Raw genomic sequence first — 25,455 nt, 5'->3', positions numbered from 1 at the left:
TCTAAGATCAGCAGGTCTCGAACACTCTGATGACATACTCATGGTACCATTACATAGTCAAGCTAACATTACTACAGTATCCTCATATCTGAAAAATGGGACGAAAAAGAGAGGCAAAGTACTAGTAATGCTTGGTTAACTTAACATTGAACTTAATTAGGCGGAGTCCTACTCTTCCTACCTGTCCTAGTTCCCAAGCTCCCACCCTAGGAGTGGTGGGCATTGATATTGCTTTGCTGCTTAACAGGGTTTCCTGATTGGGAAGTTACATCTTCTGCCCCCTAAAGGGAGGAAGGGGCTCAGTAATACAGCTCCAGTGTCCATAAACCACCTCTTCTTGACCCAAGTGCAGTAGCCTAAAGACTGGGAATACACTCCTTGGCCAGAGTGAGAAAACAATACTCATGATACGATATTAATTTACATTCTTCACTTTTACTCCTGTGAACTGACTGCATGTACCTCATTGCAGGCCGGTAAATGTGATAGCCATGGGACCCACATGGCCGGAGTTGTTAGTGGTCGGGACGCTGGAGTTGCCAAAGGAGCGAATGTCCGTAGTCTGCGAGTGCTGAACTGCCAGGGCAAGGGAACTGTCAGTGGAACCCTCACAGGTGAGTGGTACTATCAAAGGGATATAATATCAAATTAATATTGCTGAGGCGTCTAGCAAGCTGCACACTTTCTTGTTTTTGTTAGAAATGAATATGCTTCTCTGTGGACTCCATTTCTGTTAAGTGTCACAAATGTGTGTGAAAAGATCTTTTTTTGCCTGGCACACAATGTGAACAAAGAAACAATAGTGTTTAAAATATTTTCATGTTCCAAGTGGATGTCTGTGCATCGCTACCTAAACTGATGAATGTCTATTTTGCAAATATCCTCAAGGTTCACGTTGAAACTTGAACTTGCAAATATGGAAAGTATGCCTATGTATGCTTATGGTTCTACAGAAAGGGTCCCCAAGACTTACCTAAGCCAAAAGTCTCATTTAGCCTCACCCAGATGTCGTTAGCCACATGTGATTTTGAATCGAACGAATGTTTGTCAAAGTCAGAGGTGCACATGTTCATTCCTGTCTTTGTTTTTAAAGCCAGAATATTATCCACTGCTCAATAGGGGGATTATTAGACTCTCTGACAGTTTGGATGATCTTGTTGGCGTGCCTATTCACTACAGATCTCAAATAGCCTGCAGGGATAATGTAACTTCCATCCCCAATGATGTAATGTAGGGTGAGGTTTGTGAATGACAGTGATTGGCTAATGTTTATGGTGTGATTGGCTTCCAGCCAATCAAGTGTCGTATGTCTGATGACAGAAGTTGAATTTGCATGTGTGTGCGCTTGGCTGCCAGTTTTATTTCCTGGTTTGCTTATTTATTCAGTTAATGTGAAGGGCCAATAGCTCTACTAAGCACCCTTGTCTTTGTGGGCCCACATGGCTGCCTGACTTCTGCAGGTGCTGCTTTTGAGGGGTGAAATGTCATGTTCCACGTGAGGAGGAAACTCCAATTTGGTAACATTTTGGTCAGAAGGCCAGAGTAACCAATTGCCAGTCCTGCGCTTTCACCTTTTTGTCTGTCAGCCAATCTTTTATGTGAGGGTGTTCTTAAATGCTGACTTACGGTTTCAACCTGCAGTTTTGGGACCATCTTAAGAGGTGTTGTGCAACCAAAATTCCAGCACCTTAAATCTCTCTTGTTCTTTATTTATGATAACCACACAGCTTCTCCCTGTTCCGCATGAACTCTGTTGAGGTTCACTGCATGGCTATATTCGTCCCTAAATTGGTTTGCCCATTTTAGCCCTGCCGCTCTAGATCAGTCCCGGGTAACCCTGCATTTATGTGCCTAAACGCACACATCTTTATTGCATCAGAGACACATACTTCCACACAGCTAAGGAGGGGGCATCACTTTTCAGATCTGAAAGTACGAGTCAAGAGCTGAGGGAATGTGTGCTTTGGTTTTTATTTGTGATGCCTGCCTGGTAGATTAATACATATATTACAGGAGTCTATTTTTACTGTGTGGCTGCAAGTTCTAATACCAGTGGAGCTTTTTAGCCTTTCATCCCTTTGAGGTTCAGAAAATGAGCACCAATAAGCCTTGTTACAGTAAACAACTGTTATCAGTGGCCAAAAACTGTTGGCTGTGAATGTGTGCTTTACAAAATGGCCATACTATGGTGGCACATGCAAAAGAGGTTCCACATTCCCTACCAGAATTCTGGCTGGTGCCCAAATAGTTGTTAAACGCTTTTCCTTGAGCTGCAGATCCAACCCCAGACACAAATGGCAGTGAAGTTGGCACAATCATTTCTTCAGACATCTGCTTTGTAGAAGGGAGGTGAGGGCCAATGATAATATTCAAGTGCAAAGGGTTCGCACGAGGACCTGGGGCATACATGTTAGAGGTGGCACTGCACAGGGACATAGATGCAGACAGGTAGGTATACAAATGCGTGAATGGGTGGGCATGAATAGACAAGTGGTGGCATTGAAGAAGCCTGGCACACGTTACAATTAGATTTTCTTCTCCTAGAAAGGTATATTTCAAACATGATATAATCCAGGGATGAGCACTGTTATCAGTGCTATTGAGTGTCTACAGGACACGGGTTGTGAAAATGTTCAGCTTCCATAACATCTATTACATGCTGATGAGACACGCATTCATCAAGCTCAAAGACCAATGCAGAGCTATTCCCATCATGTGATCTCCTGTCTATCTCAGTGCCAGCTCTGAGTGTAGAAAAACTCACTATGCTTGATTTGGGACAAGGGTAAGATCTTGTTTTTTGTCTAGTAATCCTCTTTCCCCTTTTATTAACCTTGCCCAAATCACTCAATACATACCTCTGCCTTACAGAAAAAGTCCAACATTTGGCAGTGTGGTTTGACAGTAATCTCACCTTTCTACGCCACATAAACGCTAGTTCAATCAGACTGTCAACACCTGTGACTTCTCAAAAGAATCTTGCCTGCCCTCCAAATTTTTCAGAAACTCTCACTAGTGCTTGCAGTGGACATGTCCCGCCGGGGTTATTGCAAGAGCATTTGCACGGGACTTCCTAAGAAATCTTAACATGAACTACAAAAAGTTCAGAATCAGGATTATCACACAAGCGAGGAGAGATCACTGGTTTAAATGGTGGATGTGCACTGTGGCTCGCATCACTGCATATCTCAGTAACCTTTGCAGGCTCTCAAAAGCTCTAAATGGAGAACAGGAGATGGCAAATTACTAAATTGGTGAGATTTCTTTGACTAATTAATAATTTTATCTCCCCTTGTGTCCAAATAGGTTGGTGGATTGTAGAGTGACTTCTGATTATTGGCTCTAGTGGCCCGGAATCAGTTAGATTCACCTATAGGGCTGACATCTTTAATCTCATTGCAGAGACAATAAAAATGTACCTATTGATCGAAATAAGGAATAACCAGAAGAACTCTTTGGCAAAATAGCACTTACCTCTAATAATGGGGACTTTGTACTCTAAGAGGTAGGAAGTGCATGCTCACTGTAGGTAGTATAATAAATTAATCTAATTAGCCAATGAGTTCTGGTTTCTAGGGAACATGTTATGGATCATTCTTTCATGAACTTAGATATTGGCATAACGGGGTGTAAAACTCAGCACAAGAATACAACCTACACATTCCAAGGAAAGCACAATCAACTGGTACCATTACATATCAGTCAAGTGCAAGACTGATTTGTAATTCCCATCCCCTGAGCTCTGAATGAGGACAATCCTCCCTTGCCAATATCTGAAGCACGTTCATGAGTGATGAAGGTCTTCCCTGACTTGGCATTAGTCATTAAGGTGCTTGACAGGGAGCTCTTTTCCTAACCACACTATTAGGTTTCTCAGTCTAAGATATAGGCCATGCTGCAGTAGCCTTGACCTGGTCTGGACCTACCGTACGTGCTTAAAAAGCCCTCGTTATGTATGAATGTTCATTCCTATTCAGCTAAACACTTCAGTTTTCACCTAAATTATTGTTACCTGTTGTGTAGTATTACTGCACCTGCTATTCTTGGGCGTGGTAATAAATCATGGATTTCCACGAACAAAGCCACCTGCTTAAGACATGCAATATATGGTTGGAATTGTGGAAATCAGTGATAATAAAGATTTATCAGGAAATTCCCCCTGTCATATGTGCCTACTGAGGCTCAATTTGGGACTGACCCTTGACCTGGTATTACCAGTACCTCCACTATTGGAACTACTGTGTGGCCAAGTACTGTTGCCAGTTACTTGTCACTGGTAATTAGGGCCTCAGCGCCCTCATCCATGGAAACTGGCAGGTCTCTGCATTTCTAGTTACCTCTCTTCTTGTATTATCCTCATCAACAAAATTGCAATAGACTCAATGCTTGATTTCTGTTCTAGAGGGTGGTCTAGAGGCAGTAGCTGGCCTTTCAACATTCTTCATGCCAAAGAACAATCTGATACTTAAAGAGACCCATGAAGCAAGTGAAGACAGACTTAAACACTTTCACTTAGCTTCATGTTCTAGTACTGCCTATAATACTCCATGGTGGAGCTGAAATTGGGAGCTTTTATATTGTCCCGAATGGATCCACCATGGTTATGAGACGGCATGACCCTTAATAATCAGATTTAGGTGCCCACAATCAGTGCATATGTATAGGGAATCTAAACAATGGAGCTGACCAGGTTGCTGCTGGCCACTTGGTAATGAGTCCCATTTGAAAATCATGTGACATTCCCTCTTTATGTTCATCAGCGCTCTGTGGGAAGGTCCGGTAAGGATAAGAGTGAGGTATCGCTGCATCACCATGCTCATATCCTGCTCCTTACCTTTAGGCTACACCAGTATGGCTAGGAAAGAAATCCTTAAAAGTAGATCTCACACGTACAGCAACACTGCCATGAGAATCTCAGAGATTTACAAAAGAAATGTAAGGGGACAAAGTTACAATTCTTGCTACAGTTGCCAAAAATTAAGGGTTATAATGCCCTTCACCTTTCAGCCCTTGTTGCAACAGACTAGAAGGACTACTTCAGTGCAACAATGGTAAGGCTTCATCATGTTCTTATCAGTGGTGTGTGCACTTTGCTTGTTCTCTTGTGATGCTATTTTACTAGCTTCACTGATCTTCTTGACCATCTTGTTGTGTCCTGTCCTGGCAGCTGCCATCTTGTGCTTTCTTGCCAGAACTATGATTAAGATCTCCTGCCCCTCTGTAAAGCACCAGACCAGGAAATTCCATTTACCAACCTTCTGATCTGCACCCATCAGACATTCCTTGGCCAAAGACATGGACTCCTACCAGATCTCTCTCAAAATTAGGACAAAGGGATTAATAGCCTCAGGTTGTTATAAGTGTTTACTTTCCAACCCATCTTGGTTGAGTTTTCGAATACTGTATAATTGTTTATGGGAACTGAATGAAGTGGACTCCTGTGGCACCTACCTTCAGATAAATAGGTGTTAGCATATATACTTCTTCCACTGATCCCCATACTTCTCACCAAATGTGCTCCGTATCCTTTAGAGGGTCCCATTAAACCTATAGCGAAGCCTGTTTGTCTCAGGATGTTAAAACGTTCTTGAATGGTGGTTCAACCCTCTGCCAAACGATGTCTGCCACTCATGAACTGGGCTACAGCGTCAGAAATGGCTTCTTCAGGAAAGGCTATTCTAACAAATACCTGCAATAAAGTCTCTGCTACTTTGTGGGTGCTAATTGAACACAAGACCACTGACATAGGATACTAGATGGTTCTGTCGGCATCCACAAGGATGACTTTGTTGTTACTATTGCGGGGCTAGGTCCAGGGGACCAGCATTGCCACCCCTACTTGCTGGAAGGTGACCCCCTACCGCTAAAAGTGGACCACTGAGTTCTATGTAATTGGTATTCACACAAAACTGTTAAACACCAGACACTGAGGAATGCAATGCCTTACATCAATTCCAGTGCCTCTGGTAGAGGTTGAAGCCCAGACATGTCTGTATTTTTGCTCCTGCAGAAGTTAGAGACTCCACATATGACACTTTAGTGTGACTCATCTGTGCTTTCTGATGACTCTTCTAAGAGGTTACTACTTTACAGGGTGATCATCGCTACATTCAGGGTGGGCTGAAGTGTTGCACTGACAGTAGGGAGAAGAAAAGGATTGCAACTAGGCCACTAGTGCGTCTATTATGATGCACCTAAAATAAACCAGTTTTTGTACCAAGTTTTCCATTAATCCCTGTATGTTTTCCATAAATCTTCGATTGCTTCAAACCAATATTTCTAGAAATATGTTTAATGTATTACCATATGTTGACCATCTGTAAATGTGTACTTTTTTACTGTAGCACATTTACATTCTTTATGATTCTATATTTAATGTATAAGAATCAATTCAAGTAGAATGTTATTATACATTAAACTTCCCAAAACCGATTTTCTGTACCATCCCAACAGGCCTAGAATTTATCAGGAAAACCCTTCTTGAACAGCCATACAGTCCATTGGTGGTTCTGCTTCCTTTTGTTGGTGGGTACAGCCGCACAATGAACGCTGCTTGTCGGCTCATGGTGAGGAACGGAGTGGTTATGATTGCTGCAGCGGGAAATTACAAGGATGACGCTTGCTTGTATTCACCTGCATCTGAACCAGAGGTAGTTACACTTTATCCTTACTGAATGATATCCTGATGGAATGCTCCACATACATTCATTGTTTACTCATATTTTTACTTCTGTTTCTTTACTTCATTTCCTTCTTTAGGTTGAGTCTTCTTTTTATTTTTAATATGGTGTTTTCCTTTGTGTTTTCTTTCTTATGTATTTTTTCCTCACAGGAGTCACACCAGTCACAACCACAACCTGTTTTATTCCTCATCACTCCTTTTGTTTTATTAATGTATCCTGTTCATCCCATTTAAATCTAATATTTTTTACTTTGCTTTTCTTTTTTTCACGTTTTAACCTACAACTGGTACCCCCCCCCCCCCCCTCGCCCCATACTTCCTTGTTCCCTTTTTACTTAGCATAGTTTTGTAATTCTTCCTTTTTAGTTTAGAATTTTCAAAGTGTTTTTTAGGAACTGAAACTTTCTCATTGTTGAATTTCGAAGTGGCGATTTCTCAAGACTCGATTCACAGCAAATAGCACAAATCTGCACCTCTCTCAGATCCCTTACGAACAGATGCAGATGTAACACCTTTGGCATTAGTCTCCAGTCCTACTACTTGGAATGGTATATGACATGTTCCTCGAGCTCTCGTATAAACATTATGATACTAAACATTAATACTGTATGTTTGTCTACAAGGCAAGCATTTCCCAGTGGAGAAACCCCTTCCTCTACATCCTGTCCATGTTTGGAGGTGATCCATTCTCCTTCCCAGTCTGGAAATGGGGGGGGGTGGGGCTTAAGCCTTTTGTGGAATAAAACCCCAACCATTTCTATGGTGGGAAAGGTTTGGAATGACGTTTATGAATGTCAACAAACTTCTTAGCTTATAGGCATTCACAAGCTTGCAAGGCATACCATGCCTTTGACCAAACAACCCCCACACTTTACTTGGGATTATCTACTGCAGAATTTCTGCACTCGTGGCGGGGAAATCTGTAATAGTGAAACTTTTACAGTGGTGGGAATCCTTCTGTGAATTCCTGACAGGTGTAAATGAAGCCATTTTTCACTGTAAATTAGTATTTATAGTCCAAAATGGTTTTCTGAGTCAGACCGTCAGTGTTGACATCAAACCCGCTGATGATGTCGCAGTGCATTGAATTGTTCAGGCTGCGCTTGGGATTATGTTACTAACAACACAGAGGCGTGAGGTTTCTGAAAGAATGGCCGTTGAGAAAAAAAATGTAGATCTTGTTCGAGTTCTCGAATGGAATATATCCAGAGTAGTATAATGCACAGCTAACTGCTGATAACACAGGTAGTATAGTTTTAGTGCTGTAGGTCATATTTAGCATAAGCAAATTAGCATCTGCTTTGGTGGGTGGGGCAAAAAGAACTTGCCCTGTCTTCTAGAGTGTGTGTATTAGGCACCAGAGTTCTCTAACAAAGGATAGATTTATTAACATATTAGTGTTTGCTCTTAGGCACTGCTGCTGTGCTAATACTGCTACTGTGACATTTACTATACTTAGGTCATCACAGTTGGAGCAACAAACTTCCAGGATCAGCCAGTCAATATGGGACCACTTGGAACAAACTTTGGTCGATGCGTTGATATCTTTGCACCAGGTGATGACATCATAGGCGCATCCAGTGACTGCAGCACTTGTTTTACATCAAAGAGCGGGACCTCGCAAGCTGCAGCACATGTCGCTGGTAATTATTTCATTTATATACTGTCTCAGAAAATGCATTCAGAAAGCATGTCCATACGTTACAAGTAATTATTTACTTTTTATTGCTTTTTCTTTTTACTTCGTTTTGTCTGAGTAAAGAAAACAAAGTAAGGTGAAGTTCTTTGCACAAAGTAAACACATTTGGCGCAATTTAAGAAAGAAAATGACAACTACAGGAAATTCCAGTTTACAGGTTCCAAATGGTTTCTATTGAATCCATGTCTGATATATTGTGTTAGGGCATTGGACTGTGTGACTCAAATTGTAGAGAGTAGAGAGTAGCCCTGCCTACTGTCAAAGGGTATGGACTGCCCTTTGCCTAAACCCTGGTCGTCAGCCAGTTGGAATTTAGTCTATGGATAGCCACGGGGAATTGGTAGAGCTCAGGAGCTAAATAAATAGAAGATCGCTCTGACCTGCATTTAGAGGGCAGTGGTAAATTTGCATTAACCACAATTTGTTACCATTGTCACAAATTCTAAGCACGGATGGTATTACCAGGGCACTGCAAGGTATTACTAGGGCACTGCAAGGTATTACTGTCACAGATTGCTACCAGAAAACTTGTGTTTGTAAAAAGACAGGTCGTGCAAAATGAACCCGTGATATCCCTTCTACTGATAAACAATTCCCCACTCTCTTCCACTGGGGGTAACATTGGAGTGGTTATACTTTGGAGTAACTGGATCAAAAAGCACTGGTTTACCACTAAATTAAGGGCTTAGTAATAAATGAAGGCTTCAGTTGGGCATGTTTTATAGCAATAAATAGAATGATGGGCCGATTTAATTCAAACTGGAGTCATTATCTGCTGTCACGCGGACCCAGGTCCAGTGTTTCCACAACACAAAGTAAGGCTATTGCCTGAAAATGCTACCACTAGACGGACAGAATTACAAGAAAAAGACAGAACATATCATTTCTATTGAGTGACTGAGAATTGCTACAACAGCAGGAGCTCAAAAAATCTCTAATTTAAAATTGACACCTCCTGATTTCCCTGAGCATATACAGCTAGATTCATGAAAGGAAATTGCGCTAGGAATCTGGCCCTTTGCGAGCGCAATTTTTGCATTTGGGATTCATCACCCCAAATGCAAAAATCGCTATTTGTGAATTCGCATATTTGCGAGGAATTGCATTTAAGGAATCCCTATAAGAGATTCCTTAAATGCAAGTCATTAACCAATTTTAAATTGCGAATTCGCAATATTTGGCCGCTATTTACCACGAAGTCTGACTTCGTGGTAAATAGCGAAAAAATAGAAAAATGCGCTTTAGTGCATTTTTCTCTGTTGCATGTTACACACACACATGTCCTTTGGACATGTGTGTGCGCAACACCTGTGTAAATTTGCTTTCAGGGGTGCTACAGGGTGTCCTTTGGACACCCCTGGCACCCTTGAAATCGCTATCTTATTAGCGATTAGCAAATTGCTAATCGCAAATAAGGAATACTCCCCATTCATTCCTATGGGCCTTAGGCCCATAGGAATGAATGGGGAGTATTCCTTATTTGCAATGTGTAGGAATCGCAATTTATTTAGCGATTCCTACATGAATCCCGTTTTGCAAGTCCTTAATAGCGATTCCTTAATAATCGCTATTAAGGACTCGCAAAACGGCTCTTTGATGAATCTCTCTGTCCTCATATCTCATTGATTGACTAATCAATTTTCAGTTCAGCTTTCCAGCTGCCCTAGCACCCAACCGCTACTGAGGTAGCTTTTGACAAAAGTAGCAAGAAGTAACACACCATGTCTAATGCATTGCTCGAATTCATAGAAAAAAACAATGTACCATTTTTCTTTCTTTTTTTAATAAGCAAACTGTCTACCAACCTCCTCAGCAGGTTTTCTGTTACTTGTTTTGCTTTTAACACCAATTTGGATTAGAAAAAACTCTGAAAGTTGCCCTTGCCAACCTGCTTTTAGCTACACTGAGCCTACTAGTGGTCAGTGGCCCCAGAATTTCATAGGGCGTGTCATGTAAATGTGCAACACACAGCCCAAGGCAATTTCAAGGGGTTCTTCAAATGTCACAGAGCTCAACACAGAACGGCTACAGCGAGTGTGAGGAGGTAGGGACTTTGGGTATTTAAAAATGGTTGACGTTCTCCTGTTAAGTGTAATGATCACACTCAGTAAATAAAGCCTAGTCATCAATACCTCTCAACAGGTTGCCATCCATTGGAAGATTTTTTTGCATTTTTTTGTAGTTAGGGTAATTTGAAAACAAAAGCCCTGCTGCAGGGAACCACAAAAGTTTTTTTGCTTCATTGTTGAGCCCAAACTGCATCCTTGACATGAAATGGTATTTGAGCGAAGTTTGGGGGTTCCTCAGTGATAAAGATAAAGGTTACTACAGCGTCTTAGGGTTAGGTGTGTTGCGCAAAAATAGACTCATTGGACTCTCACCATTAGCCTTTGATTCTTGGAAATGAATAGCAGGAGCCAGATTAGGTTGGACTTTAGCAGGAGAAGTAGTTATTTCCTGTGGACACCACATGTTGAACATACTGGGGAGTGTATGGAGGAAGCAAAAGGACCTGTGCATTGAGAAGCGGAGGCATCAAAACAGGGAGCAGTTGATGACCTGGGTATGGCCTAAACTGTTTGTGAAAAACACAGAACCGAGATACAAGTAGTACTTTAAGGCAATCTTTATTCAAACCAAGATGGGATGATGGGCAGGAAGCCAATGTCTCTACTTTATAAAGAAAGAAAAGTAGAAGCATCACCGAGGAACAGACACTAAATTGAAATGCCAGAAATAAATACATTTGTATTGGTTTTATGAGCGGAATCTAGCCCCTTCCAAGTCTGACTTTCCCAAGATCACCATTGTATTCAAAAGCAAGTTTGCTTTCAAAACGCATGATCATTAGTATATTTGTTTGCACACCATTCCTATGCCCCAATATAACTAGAATCCTATTTGTAGCCAAAGGTAAAACTGTTGCATAACTGTGTTTAAAAAAATGTGTTTTCTCCTAGGTATTGCAGCCATGATTTTGAATGGAGAGACTAGCCTTACTGTGTCAGAGTTAAGGCAAAGATTAATCTATTTCTCCACAAAAAATGTGATAAATGAAGCTTGGTTTCCCGAGGATCAAAGGTTAATCACACCGAACAGAATTGCAGGACTTCCTCCAAAACTCTCAACAGGTAAATTGGACTAAGTATGCTGCTCCATCTTCTTGTATCAATGCAATGTGATCTGATTCTTGGACCAGATCCTTAATTCATCATCACACATAGAATGTCTTATTTTAATATCAGTATGGAATATTGGGCCTACACATTGGCCAACTGAGTGCACAACAGCCAAGTAAGTGGGCAGCACATTCATAAACCTGAGGTACCTACCTCAGGTTCAGGAATTCCTGAACCTGAGGTACCTACCTCAGGTTCAGGAATTCCTCCGTGTGAGCCCTAGCAGACTGTTTATGAATGTGTATGTTAGGTAACCTTACACCTACGGTTTAAGAGCCTTTGTAATATTTACTTGGAAATCATCTTCTGCATACAGAGTAGGTTTTAGAGCAGCAAGATAAGCACCGCAATCAGTTCTCGTATTCCAAATACATTTACCACTTATGGCATTATGAGTGCTACAGATTTTGACAATCATGTTGGGACTTATGTTCTTGCATTTCTCAATTTAATTGTATATGGCAGTGTTCCTTTGGGAATCGATTAAATGATTAATGACCTCAAATTTAATTGTTGTTATACTTGCGTCAATGTAATAATAAGCTCTTTGGCCTTCCTTCATAAATTTTTCTCAGAACAATCAGTGATGTTGACATCTGAAGAATGCAAATGCCATTTCCGATCCCGCTTTTTCAGAACTACCTATTCTCCTGAAGTTTCTACGAAATAAATGTATATGATTCAGGTTTTGCAGAATTTTTGATTCTTTCAGCTCAACAGCTCTGTTTCAAGAGTAAAAGGCAGCCTCCCAGCCGGATCAGTGCATCAATTACAGACTCGGGTCCTTATTTAGGGTTTGGCAGAGATGGAGGAATGCAGTGAGACAGCAGTTCTTCAGCCCTGCTAAACTTGTGGTTCTTCCACTCCATTTAGAGGTGGGGGAACTGCTAGGGTATTGTAGCTAGAGTCTCGGCTGGCTCAGTCAATTGTAACCCCTGACACTACTGTTTGGCCACTTAAGGACTTCTGGGTCGTAGTGACTCTCGCATTGACCTATGGAAGGCTCCCTTGTTTGCAGAGTGAGAGCTTCAAATATGGAACCTGCTCAGCAAAACTTAAGAGCTGGAAGGGGGGTTCGGACATTTCTTCATATCACAGATAACCCCGTGAGGTAGGCGGGGATCTCTCAAAATGCCAAAACTGGAAGATGGATGTTTTCAGGATTGTGAAGCCTGTGTGTGAAATTCTTCTCAAATAAGCACCACTGAGTATAGATGTAAGTTCCAAATAGAAATGTATTTCAATCAAAGAAGAAACTCCAGCCAGACTCAAGCTACAGTTCTGCCAACTCAACTGTTATTGTTTCTTTGAATTGTTACATTCTAATACGGAACACGCTAACAGGATATACCAAAATCTAAGAGGGGGAAATCAACTATACATTGAATAGACCAATACATAAAATTAATGACAAATGCAATAATGAAATATCATACAGTGGCCTCAGCCCCCTTGGTAGACAGGTGGACAATCGGCCAGGGTGTGTTTAAAACTGATAGTCTTTAGGGATTGGACAGATGTGTAAATAGTTATTACTAATCTGTATTTAAAAAAATCAGTTTTGTCTGCTTAGCCTCTTTTAAGAACTGAATGATAGTGGAATCTTAAGATCCCTTTAATGGAGACACCCACATTATCCTGTTAGAGTTACAATTGCCCCTCTTCTGATGGGACTGGACAGTAGCTACAATGACAACCTATCCATAAATGTACATCTTTAATTTGTGCAATCCAGCAAGTATCATGAAGCAAACCCGGCCTACTAATTTAACTGGGAAATACACCTGGAATTAATTGCAGTTTCCTTTTATCAAATACTCCACATTCAACACAGAAATGTCTCAGCACTAGCTATTAGACCTCATTCAGTGAAAACAATTAAGTAAAAGAGCTGGTTCCCTTTAAACTATAGCAGACAAATCTCATCCAAGTCCGTTCATATGTCATAAGAAGCTCAACTACTTCATTCCTTGTGTAGATAGGTTCTGAATACTGTTACAAGTGTCTGTCAAGCTGTAATGTATTTAAATACTGGTGTAATTACAGGTCTTTCTGCAATTCAGCAAGCTCTACAACCCTGTAGCTTAACTATACTTTCCTGTAAATCCCGTAATTCTATATTAAGGTTTTGGTCGTCCTCCAAGAGCACTAAAGCCTATAAGTACTTAAGTCAAGTACACCAAATACAGACCTCTGACAAAGTTAAGCGGGCACTGCCGGAGCAAAGAGCCTTCTTAAAATTATCATAACATTATGCTTCCCTCAGTACTGAGCACCTGTCTTGTCTTCAGACATATTGAGAGCAGTAGTACATTTATTGCAGTTTAAGGAAATCTAATTAAAAGAAGAAATGTCCAGATGAATTTGATGAAAGTAAAAACCAAGACATTTGGAAGGGGAGGATGGAATACAGAATTAATGAGGTTAGAGAGAGAAGGCATGGGGAAAAACCATAGAAATTTGCAGTTGATAAAATTAGTGAGGTAAACTACTCTATGGTTTTCTGTTTCATTGACTTGACAAACCTCAATGTTGTCATCAAGTTCATTTCCTTGCCAAGATGAGCATCGATAGAGTTCATATGAAAGTCCTAAAATCAAAGTAATCTCTTTTTTCAAGTGTCTTATTTGTTCAGTTTTTGTCAATGTGGGCAATGCAAACATTTAAAAAAAGACCTACAAATATACAATGTAGAAAAAACTCCCTTTTGATCAATCCGTGAAATATTGTAAAAAGCTTTTCTGACTTAAAGCATAACTGAATATTCCCAAATTTCATTATATTAAAGTTCCTGTACACTACATGTGCCATTTTGAAAAAGTTGGTAGTTATACCAGCCTACGATAATCAATCAACTTGTCTCAGAATTACAAAACATTGAATCAGAGTGTGAGTGGTCTTTTGAAATAAAGGACACTTTAGATCTTGATCAAAGGTAGTCATCCAAGACACCTCTACTTCCAGGTTTGGTAGTGGACATATCCTTATCTACGACATTTACCTTCCAGTTACATGAGACTGAATATCCATGCTGTAATGGTAAAACTGTTCTTATTTGCGTATAGAATTTCTTTTTCAAGCTGGCTGGTCTAATTCATAACTTTCTTATTTTCATAAATTCCTAATTATTTTCTTCCAAAATATATTACTCACAGCATCGTGGCCCTCTTACAAATTGAACTTCAAAGCCTCAGATTGACCTTAAATTTACATACCTGGGACCTTTTGTTTTGCTTACTAGATTCGTTCCAGTATATCACTGTTCTTGCGTGGTATTTAAAAGTAGTACCCAGGGGTATCTTGTGCCAGTCTTAGCCAACACTTCCAAATGTGCATTTCAGTTCACTGAAATTTGAATAGATGCTTCCAGTGTAGAATTTAACACTTGTAGAGTAACAATTCAATATTTTTAACTCTTCATTTTAATTTAGAACTTGTATTGTCTTATAACCCATTCTAGCAGGTAGTTTCCCCAAAGCCCCAGCAACCGCCCTTTTACATGCAATGATGGAATCAAAGTAGTTTTTAAGCAAGTTAGTAGAGAAAGCTCGCCTAAAAACCAGTATTGTGTAACTATTTCAAATGGGCATTCAGCTAGTGTTCAGGAAAATATACTTTGCCTCTATCGGGACACCATTACTTTAGTACCTATGTTAATCTTTAAATGGTTACAGTTGTAATATACACCAAACATATTTAAACCATGTTGTAAGCCAATAGGTGTCAGGTGCAAAGGTGCAATGTCTGCATAAAATAGACATTGAAAAATATTGTGGGGTAGCTGGGGTGGAAAACATTGGGCTTGTTTTAAGGCACTTATCAGAAAATCTTTGTTAAATTATTCCTAGCAGAAATCCATTATATTTTCTTCTGCGAACAAAGGTAGATTGTTGTTCAGCAGGGTCGCCTGCTGGTGATGTACAGCCAATAGGAAGGAGGGAGGTGACACTGTGGGAGCACAAATGTTTACTAACCAGCCTCAGATCAGCACATGCCCTAAATGGACCCCTCCAGATGTTTCTGCTGGCACCTGCTTTGGTTTAAATGTTTCATTGAGACTGTACTTCAGAGTAGCACAGGAATTCTTTGATTCTTAGAAAATTGCACCAAACTTTCCAAGGAATGCACTGCTCTTTGTCAAGTGTCTCAGGTTTAAAATTAATTTTGTGGTAAGGATAGTCATAGATCCTGTGCCTGGAGTGAATGTATATCCATGGAAGCTGATCTTGGAACCGACAATAATTGTACCACATGTTTTTAATTGTAGACACTATTCTGCAAGTCACTTTCATCAGTCACTTACCCACGATCACTGCTGCAGCTTTGGCCACCAACTGTGCCATATCATATCTCTACCTTGGATGCCACTAGAGGGACTATACTATTTAGGTTGAGCCTAGGCAGCGCATGTGCTGTCTCTTTGAGACATGCTGTATTCACTCTCTGGGCTTACAGCCTGCCCACTGCTTTTCATTTGTTTGTTTCGGTGTCCTTTAAAAATCCTTGCTTGCTAGTGGCCAGTCCTGCCTCTTTGTCCCTCCTTTTTGTCTTTCATTTCCTGCCACGGAGTTGGGTCCCAATACTGCATCTTTACTTTTTGGTTGCTTATCTGTCATTTGGGGGACTATTTTTTTATTTCTTCCCTGCTCGTGTTACACCGTGGGTGTGTGTTCAGCTTCAGTGCCTGTAGTTCGATGGCATGTGTGGCTGTAGATGCACATGCTCTGCATACTCCTGCTATCTAGTGTTGAATTCAGAGTTGTGCAAGTTATTTTTCTCCGAAGAAGATTTTCAAATCACAAGATCGAGTGACTCCTTCTTGGTGATAATGCTCATGGGCATCGACTCTTTTGTTAGATTGTTTTCTCTCCACCTCTCTCTCTTGGATGTGTGTGCATAGCATCCGTGTTGGACTCTGTTCGGTGCAAGTCTTCGGTCCTATTCTGTTTTCAACTGTATACTTTGTCTCAATTGCGCTTTTCCATCACAGCCCGCTGGAAAACTGTGTTGGCTCGGGCACCGACCGATGGGCCTTCGGAGTGCCGCCCATCTCATGCCTTCCTTCTCACATGCACAGTCGGTGCTGAAGATGTGTTCCTGATGGAACAAACACATTGCCTGCAGTGCCATTCCAACTATCCTCACACTCATCAACACTTGGTGTGGAACTTTTGCCTCTCACCCGATCTTCGTGAGTCCTAGTGAGAATCCTGTAAGTCTTTCTGTTAAAAAAAGACTCTCTGGGATCAAAGGACGTGTTTGTTGGATGTGTCTTGTCAAAGTGCAGACAACACTCTCAATATTTGGGGGATGGGGGCAGGAGCATGCCCAAGAAGAGCATGCTGCTGATGAAGTACAAGCAGATTTCTCAGTCGAAGAAATCTCCAGCTCCGACGAGGAGAAGGAATTAGAGCGCATGAGTACTATTGCCCCAGACCCTGCTCCAAAACCCTAGCAGACTTTAAATCATTCACCCTTTCCAATACTAGAGGTTGTCAGACCGTCACTGCCATCTGGCTATGGTCGGATCCAAAAAGACACTTCAGATGCCCTCTTGCTCCGGCACCAAAAATTTCCACCACTGTTAAGTTCTGGGTGTTGACCTCCTTGGATCAAGTGCATGCTTTGGTCTCCACCCAATCTTCAGGACCAACTCAGTCACCGATCACAGCTACCTCGTTGCAGACCAAAAAACACTCCTCAGTTCTGAAAGCCTTGATTCCAAAATCGTCTGAGACCAAAACCTTGAAGCGTTACTTGGTTCCCATGTCTCCGGTCGAGCGTATCCTTGAAACAATTGACATTAGACAGCGTAAAATCCAGATTCAAGAAAGCACTGAGCAAATAATAGCCTCTCCTTCACCAAAGAGGCAATTAACTTTTGAGGATGCATTTGATGTTCCTGTTCCTCTCAAAAAGAGGTAAAAGGACAAAGCTACCAGCCCTACTCATCATCCTGCTCCCCTATCACCTCCCCCACCTTTCTCATCACCTTTACCATCCCCACATCATGATCCTCTTGATGTTACACTTCCAGGATCACCAAGGTCAAACACTGGGGTTATGATAGAGCCATTAGGTAATCCAGACCTCTGGGACTCATATGATACAGATCCTATAATACCCGAAGATCCAGATCTTTATCCAGCCCACCCCTCCAGAAGATACTAGTGCTTACCAACAGGTCATTGCTAGAGCAGCTAATTACCATGGAGTTCAGCTACACAAGAAACCATTGGAGCAAGACTTTCTCTTTGATACCCTCTGATCCACTCACAAGGATACACAGTTCTTGCCTATGTTGCTATGACACACTGACAACAACTTCAAAGAGCCAGTACGTGTTTGAGTTATTACCCCATGGGTAGATACGAAATATAAAGCTGCTCCATCAGACCCCTTCTTTATACGCAGTCGGGGACCACTCAATAGTTCTCACTACTGCTCGTAAAAGCACTAATAGCCAGGCAACTGGGGATATGCCACTTCCTGAATAGGAGAGTTAATGTGTTGATGCAGTGGGGAAAAGAGAAGCAGCGCATGGAGGAGCTTCTACAATATCTCCCTGAGGACCGTCGTAAAAGAGGGCAACAAAGTGTTGCAGAAGGTCAAGCCATCACCAATAATTCTATCAGGTCTGCTATAGATGCCACATATACAGTCATCAGAGGTATCAATACCAGTGTGCTCCTTAGGAGATAAAATCAAAGTAATCTCTTGTTTCAAGTGTACTTGTTTATTTCATTTTTAGATAAAATGAAAAAAGACACAGATACTGCTAAAGCTATTGGGGCCTTACTGGCTACTACACCTAAATGCTCCTTTCATAGCTCAAGCTTCAAGGGAGGCTATAAATCCACCACCACAGATGCCTCCACTGTTCAGCAAAAACAGGATCATTCTACCTACAGTAAGGGCTATTTCAGGGGCTCCCTCAGAGGTGGTAAAAATAAAGGAAGAGGCAGGGGTGCCTTTGCACATGGAGCAACATCCACTCCAAAACAGTTACTACCCAGTCCTTCCCCCCCCCGACCACACAACACCTGTCAGGAGAAGACTACAATTTTTACACCCGGTCTGGGAGTACATCATCACAGACCGGTGGGTAGTAGCCATTATCCAACATGGCTACTGTCTGGAGCTCATTACCACACCACCAAACATCCCACCTCGCACTCACAGATTATCACAGGATCATTTAACACTTCTCAAAGAAGAGGTCAAAGCCCTTCTTCTCAAAGAGCCATAGAACCAGGCCCTCATCAACAACAAGGCACAGGGGTATATTCTCTATACTTTCTGGTTCCAAAAAAGGATAGGTCACTAAGACAAATCTTAGACCTCAGACCTCTGAACTACGACATCCTATCAGAACACTTTCCGATGATTACTCTACAGGAAGCCATTCCACTTCTGTGCAACTTTATGGCAACATGAGACCTAAAGGATGCCTATTCCACATACCCATACATCCTGCTCACCGCAAATACCTCAAATACCTCAGGTTTGTCGTAGCAGGAAAAGACTACCAATTCAAAGTTCTAATTTCAGAGTGACCACAGCACCCCAAGTATTCACAAAATGTTTGGCAGTAGAAGCAGATCTCAGAAGGCAAAACGTTCACATATTTCCCTACCTGGAATTATTTAAAAAAATATATTTTTATTGATCTGCTTGCAACACGTGAATACATAGTCCCACAGCTGGAACCGACCATGACCATTGTGACCATATAGCAGTACCAGCATTTTTATCTCTAAAAAGTACACCAACAAACATGATCTTAACCCCCCACCCCTCCCGGCACCACAGGTTCTGTTCTTGAGCACTTTAGCAACTCATACATCATAATTATGGCATCCTACATTGACCCACCCATCTCTTGCAATCACTTGCTGCCCTTACATATATACATCATGCCTGCTGCAAGTCAGGGTTCTCAAGTAAGTACACGTTTAGCAGAGCCCAAAAGTCTTTCGGCCGAGAAGCCTCTGGTAGTTCCCCTGCATAGGCCCCCAGCTGTTCTCTGCAATATATCAAGTCCTGGATGCATTTTTGCACGGTTGGGGTGGTTTTGGCGACACAGCATTGCGCCACTGCCTGTTTGGCAAACAGGGTCGAGACGGCAACAATTTGCTGGTTGCATGGTTTAGGTGCTTTACCCATCCCAGTAGACAAACTTCAGGTATACACATCACAGGTTCTAACACAACATCAGTGAGCACTCTCGTTACTCGAGTCCAGAATGTGAAAATTTTGGCACAGCTCCATGCAAGATGCATAAAGTCTGCATCATCCTCCCCACACCTCACACAGCATGCATTCTGCCATAGACTAAACTTCCGCAATTGACTTGGTGTATAATATAACTGATGCAGATATTTGAAACGAATAATGTGGAGGTTGCAGTTTGCCGTCATTGGCCAGTCAGCTTGCAGCAGAACTTCCATTGTTCCAGCAACAGTGAGGACCCAAGCACCACACTCCATTTATTATAGGAAGGGTTCTCAGTGAGTTCCCTTTCTCTCAGTGAAGCATTGTACAATTTAGTTATCAGACCTCTATGTTCTTCCCCCACCAGCACAGCCTACAGTGCCATCAGTGTTCTCGGCTCTGCTGGATAATCAGGGAACATAGCTCTGACCGCCTGCCGCACCCTGACATATGTGAAACTTAGCATTATACCATGATCCCACCCACCTTGCAAGTCCTGAAGTGACTGGAACCGGCCATTCTTATACCTGTCTCCCAGCTGTCCGATCCCTGCCGCCCCCACTGCCCGCAAGGCTGCCTGCTCCTGAGTCGCGCAGATATCCAGGTGCGCAGCAAGCTGTAGCGCCGGGGCATATAAATAATCCATCTGTGCCCGCTTAACCAGAATTCTCCATGCCCACGCTGTGCACCGAACCGAGTTGATTTCAGTTCTCAGACCATCCCCCCCTAGAGGAAATGGGTTCGCAGTGTCCGCCTCAATTGCAGTATGTGGCTGGTACCACTGCGCGAAGTACCAAAAGTGCGCACACTGCACCTGTGCGCACAGATAGTACAGACGCATATCAGATGCTTCGAAACCACCGCATGTCAGATGCTTCGAAACCACCCTGTTCAAAGGGCTGTACGAGCACACCCCAGCTGCATCTGGGTTTCCTGCCTCCCCAGACGAAGTTCAGTATGGCCGACTGAAGCGTATTGAAAAATGCGATATTCAGCCGAATGAGGATGTTGACAAACAAATAGAGGAGTTTGGGCAATATCGTAATTGTTGTAACTACAATTCTGTCCGCTAGCGATAGAGGCACCTTAGCCCACCGCGCTGCTTGGTCAGTGATCTGTGTAATAGCTCAGCCATAATTCCTGGAGATTACCCTGGCAGGATCCCTATGCCACCATATCCCTAAATACTTCATCGGGTCATTTGACCACGACAGCGTAAAATCCAGCTCCACCTCTTGGGTGCCAGCTGTCAACGCAAAGTCTGTTGACATTGCCCAATTTATTCCTAACCCTAAATACCTCTCGAATTTCACGTATTCACGCAGTAACTCTGTGAGGCAGGCTCACAAACATATAGCAACATATCGGCATATAATGAGACCACTAGAAGTCTTTGCTGAAATCGCAGCGCTGCATGTGCATGCTTTTGCCTTTTGGCAAAGTTTACAAGCTAGTCGCTCCAGCGCAAGCGAGAAGAGCATCGGAGACAGGGGGCATCCCTGCCTCGTACCTGTTCTAATAGGAAATGCATTCGACACCCAGCCGTTGACACTATCCAAGGTTCTAGCTCATAGTACAATAGTTGAATCCATTTACGGAAAAACAGTGGCAGGCCCTTTCTCAATAGTACAGTAAATATATACTTCCATTGCAAGGAGTTGAATGCCTTCACTGCATCAAGCTATTTAACAACAAGGGGTGGTGATGGACAGAGTTTCTGAATTAAGCAGAATACTCTCACCCAGTCAAGAGATCAGGGCTAGATCCAACACCGTTTTTTAGCTCACTGCACCATCCCAGCTCAGAACCTGGCTATATGCAAATTGGTCTGTTCCTGTCCCAGTGCATGATGGGAACAGGGAAAACTAAACTACAAAGCCAATTCTTACACTGGGAAGGAAACAAGCTTCCGGGGACCGGTTTTTGGCATTTCAGCCGTCGTCGGCCCGGCTTGCTTGAATCCTGATGGTGCAATGAGCAAGGGACTCACATCTGAGTATACCCTTCCACGCTGGGATGGTGCAGTTAGATAAATAACGGTGATGGATCAAGCCCTGATCTTTGGACTGGGTAAGAGTGGTCTGCTTAATTCAGACACTCTGTTCATCACCACCCCCTTTTCTGAATCGTTCACTGCATCAAGCAGCACGGCCACTGCCTGGAAATCCGACTCAAAGTAATGCAGAGTTGCGGAGATATTGCGCAGGTTGTGCGTCATTGATCTAGTGGGTACAAATCCCGACTGGTCCGGGAGGACCAATTTGGGTACCAGCAGCTGCAGCCTATTGGCAATCATCTTCGCTAAGATTTTAGCATCTATGTTGATAAGGGAAAGAGGCCTGTATGAGTCACACCTGTTTGCCGCCGTGTCTGGTTTCAGTAGCGTAACAATGAGTGCCTCTTTGAGTGTAGGGGGAAGCTTCCCCGTATCATATGCCTCCGCAAAGACATCTAAAAGCCTGGGTGCCAGCTCATCTATGTAGGCCTTGTAGAACTCACTTGGTAGCCCTTATAGGCCTGCTCACTGCCTTGCATGTGGGGAGGGACATTATGGCAAGTTTGACATCCTCCACGTCAAAGAGCTGCGTAAGATACTCCCTCTGGCCTGCTGACAGCCACCCAAATGCAATATCGTCTAGGTATGTGCATATGTCGGCTGCGGGCACTTGAGCCCTGTCACCATGAAGTTCAGAGTAAAAGTCCAGTACCACCCTACTGATCTCAGGCGTGTTGTGTTGCACCATTCCTTTCCTGTCCAACATTTCCGTGATGTAATCCTGGCACCGTGGCGAGCTAACTTCTGGGACAGCGACCGGCTAGGCCTACCCCCCTCCCCATAGTATTTAGCTGTGCTCCGTCTTAATCTGTGCGCCAGCTCTTTGTCAACCATTTCATTGTGCTCGTTTACAAGATTTCATATGGTGGCAAGCTTTTCCGGGCCTGGTCCTGCTCATACTCCCGGTCCAGAATAGGATATTTCCGCTGCAAGCCTAATTCTACCCTGCAAGCCCTTCAAGATTCCAGCCTGTACACTGATACACTCACCCCGGATCGTGACTTTAAACGCTTCCCACAAGACCCCTGCGCTGTCCACTGTGCCCTCATTTTCCCTATAGTAAGTTTGTATCTGCTCACCAATAGTACTCTTGAAAACTGGGTCGATCAAGGAAGCCTGCTGCAACCGCCACATAAAAAGAGCCCTCTCGCACTCAGGGACCTGTACTTCAAGGAGAACTGGGGAGTGGTCCGAGACCGTCCTGGCCAAATGGCTAATTTGAAACGCCCATGTGCATGCCACCTCAGATACAAGCCAATAGTCTAATCAGGACCAGGTCCCATGCACCGAGGATATGAAGGTGCTTTCCCGTGACCCGGGGTGCCGCAGTCGCCAAATTTCATGAATGTCCCCTGGCTTCAACAACCCAAGTAGTGTATCTGTCGCCTGCTTGTGCCGCGCTGTTCCACTCCCTGATATCTCTACATTCACGTCACGGAAAAATATTAAATTTGCCACCCCAAATTATCTCCGCAGGAGGGAACATGGTAATTTGATGGCAAACATCCACAGAAAAGGGAAAGATCGTCTATATTTGGGCCGTACACATTGACCAGCAGTACACTCACGCCACCCAGCTTGCCCTGGACTAGCGTCACCCCGCCCTGCTCATCCGTCTCTGAGCTAATTATAGTGAACGGGACACCCTTCTTGACGAGAATCATCACCACCCTAGAGTATGAGGAGTAGGAGGTAGCCACTCGTATCCTAGCCCAGCTTATGCCCACCTTTGTCTCTGAGATCTTTCTGAGGTGGGTCTCCTGCAAGAATGCAATCTGGACATCTAGCCTGTACAAGTACGCTATGACAGAGTGGATTTTCCACAAACATTCCAGGTAAATTTATGTTACCACCCATACTTACTACTCAGCATGATATAGAAGACATGGTGATGCCCAACATAGGCAACGAGCAGCAATGGTTTAGTTGCAGTGCCATTGTGAAGTTCCCAACATCCCTTCCCACCAGCCCCCACCCACTTCAGCATTCCCAACCTGCTAAAGCCATCCCTGTACTGAGTAAACAATACCCCCCAAACACAACATAACAAGCGCAACATGTGGGGTACTCGCAGAGTTGGGGAACGACAGAGTGCTACTAGCCTCCTACTGGAGTAGGAGGTGGCTGATCAGATCTACGACTTGTGCAAAAATAGCATAACCATACATTTAGGCAGTGTGCATCTGAGTGCTCTCCCTGGCATGGCATAGCCATCTACAGTAAAAGTAGTGCATTATACATTTGCTAGAGCACATGCCCATATGCAGGTGACCAGCGCAAGCGCTTCTGGCCTCCCGTGCACACAATACTACTACTCCTCATCCGGGTCAGCCGGGGCATCGCGCCTTCCCCATTTCAGCTTCTTCACATGGTCCAGCGCTGCCTTAGGGTTGGTGAAGATTTTAAAGTCCCCCTCCTGGCAGATTCTAAGGCAAGCCAGGTACAGCATGGCATACGGGATCCTCTTGGATTGTAGCAGCTTCTTCACTGTGCCAAACTCCTGTCTCGCTGTTTGTACTGTAGCCGTAAAGTCTGGGAAGAATGCCAACGAGTTCTCCTAGTGCTCAATGGCGCCTTTTTCTCTGGCCATCCTCAAAATGGCATTGGGATCTCTGTAATTTAAACGTCTAGCAATAATAGGGCACGGAGCTGCACCTGGGATTGGTCTCGCTGCCAAGGATCGATGAGCACGTTCGATAATGAACATTTGGACAGGTTCTCTGGGCGAAAAATATCTCTTATCAAGGCCTCCACATAAGCCTTCATCCTGCCGGTGTTGGTGGACTCTGGCAGGCCAGTGATTCTAATGTTGTTGCGACGGGACCTGACCCCTAGGTCCTCGTTCTTCGTGGAGACCATCCTCAGTGGCAGAGACCCTTTGTTCAACCTCCCCCATTCTCGTGTTGTGCTTCTCCAATTGTGCTGGCATATGGTCCAGCCTTTTATTCACCGCATCCATATTCCCCTTGATGGATTGGAGACTTTGCTGCTTTGCCAGCAGCGTTGTTTCGAGCATGGATGGGGCCTCCCCCTGGGTGTCTTACTACGAATCCGATGCCGCTTTTTGCTGTGCCTTACTAGGCTTCCGCGCATCAAATGTGAGGCGAGACTGGGATTTACCTGTCTTCCCCATTGCGTGAGCCAAGCGAATCGATGCAGCAACTCTAATAGGTATGTGTATCAGACGCTGCTGCTGTTATGCTCTCCCTGGATACGCCCAAACAGGCTGTTTCCCTATGTCAGGACCCTCTGTGCCTATACCTCTGCCAATATCGTGTAGTTGCCACCAGTTTGCCAATATCCAAGTGCGAATGTTGCGGCAGAGTCTATAGGTCTATTGCTGCTAGGGAGCTTACTGGGCCTGCAGTCCTGAGAATACAAAGCACCAGCAGGCCACTTCGCAGCTCCTCCGCAGTCTCTGTGGCCTCAAAAGATTATGAAGGCAGCGCAGAGCTCCGAGCCCCAGGCCTTTCTCCCTGACAAAAAAACAGCTCCAGGCCAATAGGTTACGGCACTCCCACCAGTGCCTCACTTTGCACACTGCAAGCTGTCGGGTGAACTAGGTTGCCTCCAGTGTCAGGCGCCACACTTCCAGCCGCTCCTTCAGGCCGCAGTGCCCCACGCG

The 25,455-nt window shown here is 43.5% G+C and overlaps 1 protein-coding gene across 2 annotated transcripts in view; it reads left to right on the top strand.

The window, feature by feature from the left end:
- PCSK9 (proprotein convertase subtilisin/kexin type 9) overlaps positions 1 to 25,455 on the top strand; it is a 131,455-nt gene that overhangs the window by 64,071 nt on the left and 41,929 nt on the right. For both annotated transcript variants that reach the window (XM_086952693.1, XM_086952698.1), the window contains 4 exons: positions 473 to 614; positions 6,454 to 6,650; positions 8,142 to 8,325; positions 11,342 to 11,512. In XM_086952693.1, coding sequence (XP_086808819.1) covers positions 473 to 614; positions 6,454 to 6,650; positions 8,142 to 8,325; positions 11,342 to 11,512 — 694 coding nt within the window. The remainder of the gene's footprint in view (positions 1 to 472; positions 615 to 6,453; positions 6,651 to 8,141; positions 8,326 to 11,341; positions 11,513 to 25,455) is intronic.

This window comes from Lissotriton vulgaris, chromosome 1_1 (assembly GCF_964263255.1).
Source record: "Lissotriton vulgaris chromosome 1_1, aLisVul1.2, whole genome shotgun sequence".
Lineage (NCBI taxonomy): Eukaryota > Metazoa > Chordata > Amphibia > Caudata > Salamandridae > Lissotriton > Lissotriton vulgaris.
The sequence above is the reverse complement of the archived record's forward strand: the minus strand, read 5'-3'. Positions and strand labels throughout refer to the sequence as shown.